At 46.6% G+C, this 14,135-nt stretch overlaps 2 protein-coding genes across 7 annotated transcripts in view; both read left to right on the top strand.

The window, feature by feature from the left end:
• The window catches only part of otogl (otogelin-like), a 38,676-nt gene extending 37,978 nt beyond the window's left edge, over positions 1-698 (top strand). For all 6 annotated transcript variants that reach the window (XM_028967426.1, XM_028967427.1, XM_028967430.1 and 3 more), the window contains one exon: positions 62-698. In XM_028967426.1, coding sequence (XP_028823259.1) covers positions 62-262 — 201 coding nt within the window. In that variant the 3' untranslated portion in view covers positions 263-698. The remainder of the gene's footprint in view (positions 1-61) is intronic.
• Positions 699-910: 212 nt separating this feature from the next.
• The window catches only part of ptprq (protein tyrosine phosphatase receptor type Q), a 28,408-nt gene continuing 15,183 nt past the window's right edge, over positions 911-14,135 (top strand). Inside the window, 17 exon segments of the mRNA XM_028967461.1 lie at positions 911-1,166; positions 1,637-1,706; positions 2,010-2,118; positions 2,643-2,863; positions 3,320-3,389; positions 3,519-3,718; positions 6,661-6,901; positions 7,787-7,915; positions 8,906-8,991; positions 9,643-9,703; positions 9,834-10,000; positions 10,072-10,417; positions 10,499-10,657; positions 10,736-10,915; positions 12,769-12,876; positions 12,957-13,238; positions 13,325-13,606. Coding sequence (XP_028823294.1) covers positions 1,650-1,706; positions 2,010-2,118; positions 2,643-2,863; positions 3,320-3,389; positions 3,519-3,718; positions 6,661-6,901; positions 7,787-7,915; positions 8,906-8,991; positions 9,643-9,703; positions 9,834-10,000; positions 10,072-10,417; positions 10,499-10,657; positions 10,736-10,915; positions 12,769-12,876; positions 12,957-13,238; positions 13,325-13,606 — 2,698 coding nt within the window. The 5' untranslated portion in view covers positions 911-1,166; positions 1,637-1,649.

Here is a 14,135-nt window from a genome sequence, read left to right on the forward strand (position 1 = left end):
GTGCACAACAGTAAGCTCATGAACCTGTTTTGGTGTAATCTTTCCTCTCTTTCTCTGTCAGGTGACTGTGTATTCATGTGATGGCAAGTGCCCCTCTGCCACCATTTTTAACTTCAACATTAACAGCCACGCCCGTTTCTGTAAGTGCTGCAGGGAGAACGGCCTGCAGAGCCGTGTTGTGCAGCTCTACTGCACCCGTAACGCTACCACTGTGGACTACAACTACCAGGAGCCCCTGGATTGTTCCTGCCAGTGGAACTGAAGAGCCTAGCTCACCTTGCGACGCTACCACATACATGTAAAGTGCTCACCTTTGTGTAAGCACAGCATACACAACGCTTGTTTGTGTGTTAGCTTTAAACACTGGAGTTTGTAGTGTAGCTGTCAGTGACGTTCAGAAAAGCCACCTTCCACCTGTTATGATGTATCATACATCTTGACATAGCTTCTGTGCTGTTTGTACTGTCTGATTATTGTCATTATTCACCATTTTTTACAGTTGTAAAAACCACACATCACACACATTGCTGTTACTAAATTATTTCAATGGTGACATTCCATAGATACAATGTTTGTGTCTGTAACATTTTCTTTAGTCCATTTCCTGGTGGTGTTAACTGAAATAAAGCATAACGTCTCCATTTCTAGTCTCTACATTGCCTTGGCTTCCTTTTCTGTTTTACCTGATTTGAACATGCAGAACCACGCCCACTACTAAAGTCATAATTTCGATTGAGATCTTCTCACAATTTTGGGTCTAGAACAGTGAACTGTGCTGGACTGACTCATGGTGGAGGTTTCAGCCTCAGACACGTGGAAAAGACAAGGTCCACCCCTCTACCACCAGGGCTCATCCTCCTCCCACCTGAAAACAGAAAATAGGACAAGTTGGTAAATTCCAGCAGCTGAAGCCCACGTGCTGACTCAGTGTTCTTCTGCTCATCACCGTAATTAAACCCAGCGGGAGGGTGTGTTGGTGTGATATTGAGTGTGTGTGGGGGGTGTGTGTGGTCTGCTCTGTGAAGTCGTGGGGACACGTCCTGATCATTACATCCTACCGTTACTTTGAGAGCTCTGGCTTCTGACTCCCAGCATCCAGTTGGGACTGATTAAAACCCCCAGCATGCTGCTTGAGAGGTCTGGAGACCCATCATGCGCTGATTCAGGTAAGGTCTGAATCTGGTGTGTGCACCTGAGTATCCAGGGTAAAAAACGCGTGTGTGTGTGTGAGAGAGAACTTTTAAACTTTCATACCTGCAGCCTCACCTGGACGGTTGCCTGGCAACCTCCCACTGCTTCAGCAGCTCCGGTTACTGACCCGTTTCTCAGGTTCCTCTGACCATGCTGGACGTGTGTGTGTATGAGCACCTCGAACTGGGGGATTCAGGGAGTAAAAATGCATCACATCATTATTCAGCGAGTGTGATACCAGGTAATGCAGACAAGGCCGGGGCCAAACTTCAGCGTACAGTCAGCATCACACACACCCCGTCCATTTAGCAGGTGTCAGGTGCTGGGCTGTCTGTGTGTGTGTGTGTGTGTACCTGGGTTTCCTTTAGAGGCTCATTCAGGTTTAATGAGTCTCCGCCTCAGCGCTGCAACTCATCAGTGCTGTTCTACCTGTCCTCGCACACAGACACGTCTCCATCATGTCGTCCAGCCGGCCTCTGCTGCTGCCGCTGTGCTGGCTGCTGTCCTGTGTTCAGGTAAGCCTCACCTGCAACTACGCTGGTAGCTTCACTGCTGCTTGAATAAAGAGGCGCGCATGAGAAGGTCCTTGCTGAGGTTGAGCGTGACAGGTCTCTGTGAAATGTTAGTGTGGGTCAGTAAAGGAAATAGAAATTCAGTCCTGACGTGGGATCAGTTGTATAAACATCTGTAAACATCATGTAAGTGTTAGAAGTGAATGAGGGGTCATGTGATGTGTTCCACAGTTTCCACATGTCCTCCTGAGTCATTCTTCTGTCTGACATTCATTGTAATGATGTTTGTGTGTGTGTGTTCTCCAGGCCCAGGTCCCAAGTCTGACCCCTGGACCCCTGTACTCCATCACAATCAGTGTTTCCTCCATCTCTGCCCGGAGTTCTCCAATCAGTCGTACCATCACAAACTTCACCGGTAGTGTGTGTGTGTGTGTGTGTGTGTGTGTATGAAATAGTGACCAGTGCTCCAGTTTCATACCACTGGGTCCAGGCCGCTGCCGCGCTGCATTATTCATCTCTGATGTGCGATTTGGCCACAATGGGGTGATATCGGGTGCGCGGTGCTGTGAATGGCCACTCATCCCTCACATTGGAGAAGAATACGGGTCACTGTGCCGGCCAGCATGTCAGACCCCGCCCACATTACATCCAGTTGTCTGAAGAACTAGAACACACCCTTCTGTCTCCTCTGAGGACGTGGTGTACAAGGTCTTCCAACACCATGTGTTAGGAAATGCAGTGTCATCATGATCATGAAGTCACCTGCCCTCAACTCCCCAAAGAGTTCTGCTCAGCCCTCCACTGTGTGTGTGTGTTTGTGTGTGTTGGGGTGCTCAGATTGTGTTTGATCCAAGGGCATGATTGTGCTATTAGAACATTCCAGAACAAGTGATAGTTAAGTATGGTTTCTAACATTTGTGTGTGTGTGTGTATGTGCAGCACCTGCTGCTCCAACAGATCTGGAAGGTGAGAAGGTGGGGTCTAATGGAATCCTGCTGTCATGGAAAGATCCACATGATGAATCCATTCAGTCATATGTGATCCAGTATAAGGAGGTGTGTCCCCATCCAGACCCCGGATTCACTGAGATCAGCAGGAGTCTAGATATCCCCGAATTCCTACTGAACACCCTCACACCTGGATCCACCTACAACATCAAGGTAACACAAAAGCATCCAGCTCAGACCTTCCTCTCCTTGCGTTGGTGCCGGATTTCTGAATCTGTCGTATATGAAGGATATGTATTCTGTGGGACCGTTGCTCAGGTGTCTTCACAATGTAAAAGAATGAAAACGATGGTTTTCAGCGGAACTTCTGACCCCCCAACATGTTCTGTTGTGCCGTTAGCAGGACTCATATTGTGCACATGCAAACACAGGAGGGAAAGTTGCCAGTGAGGGTTAATAATGAATCAGTCTGGATTATTGATGAGTTGGAGAGAGATTAGTGCATCACCACCGATCAGCTGTGTATCCGAGCGCCTTGTATTGTGCCCCCTGCAGGTTGTTCTGGGTTCTGCCTCTCATTTCTCACTTCTGTCATTTCCTTCTTCTCGTGTGTGTGCTTGTTCTCTGTTTGGTTTGATGTTGATGTTGATTTTTACACAATTTGTGTAGGTTGGGTCTGAGAACCAAAATGGAATCAGATCATTCAGCAAATCGCTCTACATCAAGACCTCCGAGGCCCGTGGGTATCTGTGTGTGCACCTGTATAGCCCCAGTTTTTAATTTTTACTGCTTTCTGATCATTAGCCACACCACTCATGTCACTTATATCTGTGTGTGTGTGTGTGTGTGTGTGTGTGTGTGTGCGCAGCTCCTGGTCTGGTCACTAACCTGACGGCTGTAGCGGAGAACCACACCTTTGTGAAGGTGAGGTGGTTCCTGCCGGTGAAGATTAACGGCCTCATCACTAAATTTGCTGTGAAGGCGAAACACGCCCGTACCGGCCTGACCGTACAGACGCTGGAGGTCAACGCGGTGGACATCATGACGGGGGCGCTGCCGCACTGCAACGTAATGTTTTTCTGTGTTTCGGCGTGTGTGTTTTGTGTAGTAGGTTGTGTGTGTGTGTGTGTGTATTTCTGTAGTAGGTTGTGTGTTTGGTCGTGTGTGAATTTCTGTAGTAGGTTGTTTGTATGTTTTGGTGTGTTTGGTTGTGTGTATTATGTAGTACGTTGTGTGTTTGGTTGTTTGTTTTGTGTAGTAGGTTGTGTGTATGTTTTTTTGTCTTTGGTCGGATGTTTTTTGTGTAGTAGGTTGTGTGTGTGTGTGTATTTCTGTAGTAGGTTGTGTGTATGTTTTTGTGTGTTTGGTTGTGTGTTTTATGTAGTACGTTGTGTGTTTGGTTATGTTTGTTTTGTGTAGTAGGTTGTGTGTATGTTTTTGTGTCTTTGGTCGTATGTTTTTTGTGTAGTAGGTTGTGTGTGTGTATTTCTGTAGTTGTTGTGCGTACGTTCATAGTGTCTGTCTTTCTGTAGTATGTGTGTGTTTTGTGTAGTAGCTTGTGTGTATGTTTTGGTGTGTTTGGTTGTGTGTATTATGTAGTACGTTGTGTGTTTGGTTGTTTGTTTTGTGTAGTAGGTTGTGTGTATGTTTTTTTGTCTTTGGTCGGATGTTTTTTGTGTAGTAGGTTGTGTGTGTGTGTATTTCTGTAGTAGGTTGTGTGTATGTTTTTGTGTGTTTGGTTGTGTGATTTATGTAGTACGTTGTGTGTTTGGTTATGTTTGTTTTGTGTAGTAGGTTGTGTGTATGTTTTTGTGTCTTTGGTCGTATGTTTTTTGTGTAGTAGGTTGTGTGTGTGTATTTCTGTAGTTGTTGTGCGTACGTTCATAGTGTCTGTCTTTCTGTAGTATGTGTGTGTTTTGTGTAGTAGCTTGTGTGTATGTTTTTGTTTGTTTGGTTGTGTGTTTTATGTAGTACGTTGTGTGTTTGGTTGTGTGTGTTTTGTGTAGTAGGTTGTGTGTATGTTTTTGTGTCTTTGGGCGTGTGTTTTTTGTGTAGTAGGTTGTGTGTGTGTGTGTATTTCTGTTGTAGGTTGTGTGTATGTTTTAGTGTGTTTGGTTGTGTGTTTTATGCAGTACGTTGTGTGTTTGGTTGTGTGTGTTTTGTGTAGTAGGTTGTGTGTATGTTTTTGTGTCTTTGGTCATATGTTTTTAGTGTAGTAGGTTGTGTGTGTGTATTTCTGTAGTTGTTGTGCGTACGTTCATAGTGTCTGTATTTCTGTAGTACGTGTGTGTTTTGTGTAGTAGCTTGTGTCTATGTTTTTGTTTGTTTGGTTGTGTGTTTTGTGCAGTACGTTGTGTGTTTGGTCGTATGCTTTTTGTGTAGTAGGTTGTGTGTGTGTATTTCTGTAGTTGTTGTGCGTACGTTCATAGTGTCTGTATTTCTGTAGTACGTGTGTGTTTTGTGTAGTAGGTTGTGTGTATGTTTTTGTTTGTTTGGTTGTGTGTTTTATGTTGTACGTTGTGCGTATATTAATTAAGTGTGTATTTCTGTAGTACGTTGTGAGTGTGTGTATTTTTGTAGTAGGTTGTGTGTATATTTTTGTGTGTTTGGTTGTGTTTTATGTACAAACCGGATTCCAAAAAAAGTTGTGAAAAAAGAACTGAATGCAGTGATGTGGAGGTGCCAACTTGTAATATTTTATTTCAACTGAGAAAATGTATCGTTTTAAGTGAAAAATATGTTGATTCAGAATTTCATGGGACAAGGCCATGTCCACCACTGTGTGGCATCTCCCCTTCTTCTTCCAACACTCAACAGACGTCTGGGGGCCGAGGAGAACTAGGAATGTTCTCCCATTCTTGTCTAATACAGGCCTCTAACTGTTCAATCGTCTTGGGTCGTCTGATGCAGAATGTGGTCTGGCGTTATCTTCCCTGAAAGCATCTGTTGTTCTAGAACCTGAATATATTTTTCTGCATTGATTGGTGCCTTTCCAGACATGCAAGCTGCCCATGACACCCCCATACCACCAGAGATGCAGGCTTCTGAACTGAGCGTTGATAACAACTGATAACAACATGGCGTCCCACATTTCCAAAAAGAACTTGGAATCGTGACTCGTCTGACCACAGAACAGTCTTCCATTTTGCCACCCTCCATTTTAAGTGTTCACATTTACATTTACATTTACAGCATTTATCAGACGCCCTTATCCAGAGCGACTTACAACCAGTAGTTACAGGGGACAGTCCCCCTGGAGCAACTTAGGGTTAAGTGTCTTGCTCAGGGACACAATGGTAGTGAGCGGGATTTGATGATCATCTACCCATCTTGGCTTCTGAGAGACGCTGCCACTCCGAGAAGCTCTTTTTATAGCCAATCATGTTGCCAATTGACCTAATTCGTGTTAATTGGTCTTCCAGCTCTTCGTTATGCTCAAATGTACCTTTTCCAGCCTCTTATTGTCCCAACCTTTAGGGACTTGTTGATACCGTGAAATTTTGAATCAACATATTTTTACTTTAAAATGACAAATTTAAACATTTGATCTGTCATCTATGTTCTATTACAAATAAAATATTGACATTTGCCATCTCCACATCACTGCATTCAGTTTAGTGTCCCAACTTTTTTGGAATGCAGTTTGTAGTACGTTTTGCGTATGTTGTGTAAGTGTGTATTTCTGTAGTAGGTTGTGTGCGTGAGTGTATTTCAATAGTAGGTTGTGTGTTTGGTTGTGTGTGTACGTGTGTGTATTTCTGTAATAGGTTGTGTCTTTGGGCGTATGTTTTTTTGTGTAGTAGGTTGTGTGTATGTTTTTGTGTCTTTGGTTGTATGTTATTTGTGTAGTAGGTTGTGCGTATGTTGATTAAGTGTGTATTTCTGTAGTAGGTTGTGTGTTTGGTTGTGTGTGTACGTGTGTACATTTCTTTAATAGGTTGTGTCTTTGGTCGTATGTTTTTTGTGTAGTAGGTTGTGCGTATGTTGATTGTGTGTGTGTGTTTTTGTAGGACGCTGCTGACATCTTGTCTCGTGGAACCCCCAGTCCATCTGAAGCGTTCCTGCTGACCTCGTCCTCGTTGCCCACGGTTACTCTGTCGGCCGCGCCCCCCGCCTCCTCCTGGAGTGTACCCATCAGCGTGGGCATGTCCAAGCTCCACCCCTACACTGCATACGTGTTTGAAGTCTCCGCCTTTACCAGGGTTGGGGAGGGGCAAATTGCCAGCACTATGGTCCGAATGCCTGAATCAGGTAAACAGACAGGTGGACAGACAGGCAGATGGACACACAGACAGGCAGATGGACAATCAGACAGACAGGCAGATGGATAGGCAGGCAGACAGACACACAGACAGGCAGATGGACAATCAGACAGACAGGCAGATGGACAGACAGGCAGATTGACAATCAGACAGACAGGCAGATGGACAGACAGGCAGACGGACAATCAGACAGACAAGAAGATGGACAGACAGGCAGGCAGACAGACACACAGACAGGCAGACAGACAGGCAGATGGACAATCAGACAGACAGATGGACAATCAGACAGATAGGCAGATGGACAGACAGGCAGACGGACAATCAGACAGACAAGAAGATGGACAGACAGACAGGCAGATGGACAGACAGGCAGATGGACAATCAGACAGACAAGAAGATGGACAGACAGGCAGGCAGACAGATGGACAATCAGACAGACAGGCAGATGGACAGACAGGCAGATGGACAATCAGACAGACAGGCAGATGGACAGACAGGCAGACGGACAATCAGACAGACAAGAAGATGGACAGACAGGCAGGCAGACAGATGGACAATCAGACAGATAGGCAGATGGACAGACAGGCAGACGGACAATCAGACAGACAAGAAGATGGACAGGCAGGCAGACAGACAGAGAGACAAGCAGACGGACAGTTGGACAGACAGACCTCTTTGTGAAAACCAGTTGCTGCTCTCAGCTCTGGTTCTGGTTCTCACAGTGGTCTAGTTTCAGCGCTGCTGTAACAGAAGCTCTGATTGGCTGAGATAACAGCCTGCTGTCTGTAATCCGGCCTCCGGGTGGGGCGGAGTGTTCAGGACGGGGACCAGTAATTACATTAACACATTTCCATCACCTCATGTCCTCCTGCAGCTCCCGAAGACCCACCTCAGAACCTGTCTGTGTGGAACATCAGCTCACAGTCTTTCTCTGTGTCCTGGGATTCACCCACCATCATTACCGGGCGTTTTACCTACGTTCTCACACTGTACAGCCCAACAGGTGCGCACATACACACAATATACACACAATATACACACAATATACAGCGTGAGTGTTGCCAGACTGTCCATCACTCCGGTCTCACGTTCAAACGTTACTACAAAATCCTGTTATTGACCTATAAAGCACTACATGACCTTGCACTGCAGTTCTATACGGTGATTTAAAAAAAGAGTGTGTGTGTTGTATAGTGTGTTGTATGAAGTTCCAGTACTCGGTGCTCTCGCCGTACACTCGCTACCTTGTGTGTTAGTTGTACAACATGCTGTGTGTGTGTTGTATAGTGTGTTGTGTGTGTGTTTCTAGGTTTTCTCTATGAGAACAGCACGGTTGATATGAAGTTCCAGTACTCGGTGCTCTCGCCGTACACTCGCTACCTTGTGTGTTAGTTGTACAACATGCTGTGTGTGTGTTGTATAGTGTGTTGTGTGTGTGTTTCTAGGTTTTCTCTATGAGAACAGCACGGTTGATATGAAGTTCCAGTACTCGGTGCTCTCGGCCGTACACTCGCTACCTTGTGTGTTAGTTGTACAACATGCTGTGTGTGTGTTGTATAGTGTGTTGTGTGTGTGTTTCTAGGTTTCTCTATGAGAACAGCACGGTTGATATGAAGTTCCAGTACTTCGGTGCTCTCGCCGTACACTCGCTACCCTTGTGTGTTAGTTGTACAACATGCTGTGTGTGTGTTGTATAGTGTGTTGTGTGTGTGTTTCTAGGTTTTTCTCTATGAGAACAGCACGGTTGATATGAAGTTCCAGTACTCGGTGCTCTCGCCGTACACTCGCTACCTTGTGTGTTAGTTGTACAACATGCTGTGTGTGTGTTGTATAGTGTGTTGTGTGTGTGTTTCTAGGTTTTCTCTATGAGAACAGCACGGTTGATATGAAGTTCCAGTACTCGGTGCTCTCGCCGTACACTCGCTACCTTGTGTGTTAGTTGTACAACATGCTGTGTGTGTGTGTGTATAGTGTGTTGTGTGTGTGTTTCTAGGTTTTCTCTATGAGAACAGCACGGTTGATATGAAGTTCCAGTACTCGGTGCTCTCGCCGTACACTCGCTACCCTTGTGTGTTAGTTGTACAACATGCTGTGTGTGTGTTGTATAGTGTGTTGTGTGTGTGTTTCTAGGTTTTCTCTATGAGAACAGCACGGTTGATATGAAGTTCCAGTACTCGGTGCTCTCGCCGTACACTCGCTACCTTGTGTGTTAGTTGTACAACATGCTGTGTGTGTGTTGTATAGTGTGTTGTGGTGTGTGTTTCTAGTTTTCTCTATGAGAACAGCACGGTTGATATGAAGTTCCAGTACTCGGTGCTCTCGCCGTACACTCGCTACCTTGTGTGTTAGTTGTACACATGCTGTGTGTGTGTTGTATAGTGGTGTTGTGTGTGTGTTTCTAGGTTTTCTCTATGAGAACAGCACGGTTTGATATGAAGTTCCAGTACTCGGTGCTCTCGCCGTACACTCGCTACCACCAGTTGTTGTTAGTTGTACAACAATGCTTGTGGTGTGTTGTATAGTGTGTTGTGTGTGTGTGTGTTCCAGTACTCGGTGCTCTCGCCGTACACTCGCTACCTTGTGGTTAGTTCTTACCACATGCTGTGTGGTGTTGTATAGGTGTGTTGTGGTGTGTGTTTTCTAGGTTTTCTCTATGAGAACAGCACGGTTGATAGAAGTTCCAGTACTCGGTGCTCTCGCCGTTACACTCGCTACGTCGTCTTTGTTCAGGCCAAATCCGCCGGGGCCACGGGGCCACCAGCAGAGATGAGCATCCTTACTGGATCTGAGGGTGTGTAGTATGTTGTGTTAATATAACACGTTTTGTGTGCTTATTTCTTTATTTCATCCACTTGCCTACGTGTGTGTGTTTTGTTGACATATATTGTATATATTGTGTGTGTGTGTGTGTGTGTGTTCAGCACCCAGTGCAGTGTCGAGGTTGTGGGCGGAGGCTTTAGACTCCACATCTGTCCGTCTGTCTTGGAAAATTCCCACTCAGCCAAACGGACCAATCACGCGCTACCGCATACGCGTGCTAGTGGAGCAGACGGTTGTTCAGGATATTGTGCTGCGAGGGTTGCATGAGGTAACACATAACACACTCAACACACAACAAAGTGACACATACAGACATACAAACTTTTATTTGCACTTCAGGCCTTAACACCCGCCTACAACGAGTCCCAAGCGCTTCGCCGCCGCGAGAGGTCAGCTGGTGTCACTATGGTGACCGCACCGTCAGGCTTCACGCTCACATCAGCAGCACAGAACACCGATGAACCCACAGACACGCGCTCAACTGCGACCTCTGACCTCGCCCTTACCCCTTCCGCTCCCCCAACACTGGCCCCTTGGCTCCTCGTTAGCGGCACAGATGCCACGACGACCAACACGGACGTCCCACCGCTGGCATCAGCCACCGACTTCTCGCTCCCGGTTACCATGGCAACAGTAACCGGCAACATACGGCAGACGCGGGCGGCGACCACGGGTGGAATAGAAGGTACAGCTGGAACACACACGTGCAGGGGTGACGTGTGATGACGGGCAGGAAAGCTGATTGGCTGTGACGTGTGATTGACAGTGCGGCCGGCCAGTGAGAAGGTGGTGCCGCTGTCGGTGAACATGCAGTATGTGGTGCAGAACCTGAGGCCCTTCACCTCCTACAACTTCAGCGTGTCAGCATACACACCTGTAGGGGAGGGGCCAGAAGCACGGACCAGTGTCCAAACCAAAGAGCAGGGTAAACGGCACACTCGCACACAAACACACACCATCTCACACACAGACTCGGGGTGTTGAATGTCTGTTGAACTCCCAGTTCCCAGTTCAGTTCTGGGCGTGTCATATCAGAATCTGAGCTCCACCTCCATCCTGGTATTTTGGGATCCTCCACTCAACCCCAACGGCCAGATAATCCACTACAGCGTCTACAGCCTGAACCTTCACACCCAGCAGAGCCAGCAGTACACCAGTAACACAACCAGTATACAACTTACAGGTAACACACTCACACATACAGCAGTACACCAGTAACACAACCAGTATACAACTTACAGGTAACACACTCACACATACAGCAGTACACCAGTAACACAACCAGTATACAACTCACAGGTAACACACTCACACATACAGCAGTACCCAGTAACACAACCAGTAACAACTTACAGGTAACACACACTCACACATACAGCAGTACACCAGTAACACAACCAGTATACAACTCACAGGTAACACACTCACACATACAGCAGTACACCAGTAACCAACCAGTATACAGCTTACAGGTAACCACACACATACAGCAGTACACCAGTAACACAACCAGTATACAACTTACAGGTACACACACCACACCACACATACAGCAGTACACCAGTAACACAAACCAGTATACAACTTACAGGTAACACACTCACCCTACAGCATACACCAGTAACACAACCAGTATACAACTCACAGGTAACACACTCACACATACAGCAGTACACCAGTAACACAACCAGTATACAGCTTACAGGTAACACACACACATACAGCAGTACACCAGTAACACAACCAGTATACAACTTACAGGTAACACACACACACATACAGCAGTACACCAGTAACACAACCAGTATACAACTTACAGGTAACACACACACACACATACAGCAGTACACCAGTAACACAACCAGTATACAACTTACAGGTAACACACACACACATACAGCAGTACACCAGTAACACAACCAGTATACAACTACAGGTACACACACACACACAATACAGCAGTACACCAGTACACAACCAGTATACAACTTACAGGTAACACACACACACATACAGCAGTACACCAGTAACACAACCAGTATACAGCTTACAGGTAACACACACACACACATACAGAGTACACCAGTAACACAACCAGATACAAGCTTACAGGTAACACACACACATACAGCAGTACACCAGTAACACAACCAGTATACAGCTTACAGGTAACACACCACACATACAGCAGTACACCAGTAACACAACCAGTATACAGCTTACAGGTAACCACCACACATACAGCAGGTACACCAGTAACACAACCAGTATACAACTTACAGGTAACACACACTACAGCAGTACAACCAGTAACACAATCAGTATACAACTTACAGGTAACACACCACACACACACACATACAGCAGTACACCAGTAACACAACCAGTATACAACTTACAGGTAACACACACACACACATACAGCAGTACACCAGTAACACAACCAGTATACAACTTACAGGTAACACACACACATACAGCAGTACACCAGTAACACAACCAGTATACAACTTACAGATAACACACTCACACATACAGCAGTACACCAGTAACACAACCTATACAACTTCAGGTAACTCACTCACACATACAGCAGTACACCAGTAACACAACCAGTATACAACTCACAGGTAACACACACACACACATACAGCAGTACACCAGTAACACAACCAGTATACAACTTACAGGTAACACACTCACACATACAGCAGTACACCAGTACACAACCAGTATACAACTCACAGGTAACACCACACACACACATACAGCAACACCAGTAACACAACCAGCAGCTCACACATACACACATTACACCAGTAACACAACCAGTATACAACTTACAGGTAACACACACACACACATACAGCAGTACACCAGTAACACAACCAGTATACAGCTTACCGGTAACACACACACATACAGCAGTACACCAGTAACACAACCAGTATACAACTTACAGGTAATACACACACATACAGCAGTACACTGGTAATACAAATACCTGTGTGTGTGTGTGTTTGTGTGTGAGTGTAGACCTGGATAAATACACCAGTTAATAACTGCGTGTTTCTGCATCTACGGCTGTGGGAGAGAGCCCTCTGTCTGAAAATGATGACATGTACGTCTTGACACCTGAAGATGGTATGTGTCACACTCACATACACACACGTTGATGATGTTCATGCTGAGGTGACGGTGAACATTCCTGACGCGTCTCTCAGCCCCCGACTCTCCTCCACTGGATGTGACTCTGGTCAACACAACTGCATCTACCGCAACCATCTCCTGGAAGCCACCTGAGAAACCGAATGGCATCATCCGTGTGTATGAAGTCACCTACAGTAACAACTCGTTCCATCAGTGGCAGAACACCTCCAGCCTGAGCGCCACACTCCGCCCCCTGCAGCCGTATACACTCTACAACGTGTGTGTCCGTGCGTATACCCTCCACGGCCACGGCAACCAGAGCTCTGAGCCCCTGCAGGTGATGTCTGGAGAGGACGGTGCGTTCTGTCTTTCGTCAGTACCTGCGTCTGTGTGTGTGTGTTTGTGTGTTTGTGTGTGAGCCCTATGTTTCTGACCTTCCCAGTTCCTGGAAGTGCGCCGTATGCCCTGTCCTACGAGAGTCTGAGCCCCAGCGAGGTCAACGTATCCTGGCTTCCACCCCTCCAGCCCAACGGCCACATCATCTTTTATAGGGTGGAGCTGTGGAACGCCACACACACGCTCAACGTCACCACGCCCACTCCACACACCGTCCTGTCCAACCTGCGCAAGTACGCACAGTACCGCCTCGCGGTGCAGGCGGCCACACGCGCCGGCACAGGAAACCACAGCAGCGACGTCCTCAACATCACCACGCTGGAGGACGGTGAGTGTGAGAGTGGGGTAGGGTGTGTGTGTGTGTGTCTGTGTGTGTGTGTGTGTGTTGACCTCTCCAACCCTTCTCTCCTCCCCTTTTCTCACAGTTCTTCCAATAGGCAACATCTCATTTCCAGGAGGTTTCATTTTCATCATTTATCACTTCCGCTTTTCTAGGTGGAGCTGATGATGATGATGGGGATCATCTTGACTTGTCTGTTTTCGCAGCGTCTTTTCTAAAAGCGTCAGGACCTTTAAGCCCACAGGACACAGGAGCTGCTAACCAAGGAGCTAGTTAACCCACTGTTAACCAATCAGAAATGTGTTTCCATGTGTCAGTACCCAGCTCTCCTCCGCAGTTCCTGCTCGCCAGGAAGTTGTCCGATTCCCAGGTTCTGTTGTCATGGAGGCCGCCACGCGAGGCCAATTCTGACGTCCTGTACTACGTTGTCCAAGTCTGGTGAGGCGTCCCTCAACTCTGTTCCGTCGCTTTTAACCCAGCGTTCTGATTACTTTATTAGTGTGTGTGTGTGTGTGTG

The sequence above is a fragment of the Denticeps clupeoides genome, unplaced genomic scaffold, assembly GCF_900700375.1.
Source record: "Denticeps clupeoides unplaced genomic scaffold, fDenClu1.1, whole genome shotgun sequence".
Lineage (NCBI taxonomy): Eukaryota > Metazoa > Chordata > Actinopteri > Clupeiformes > Denticipitidae > Denticeps > Denticeps clupeoides.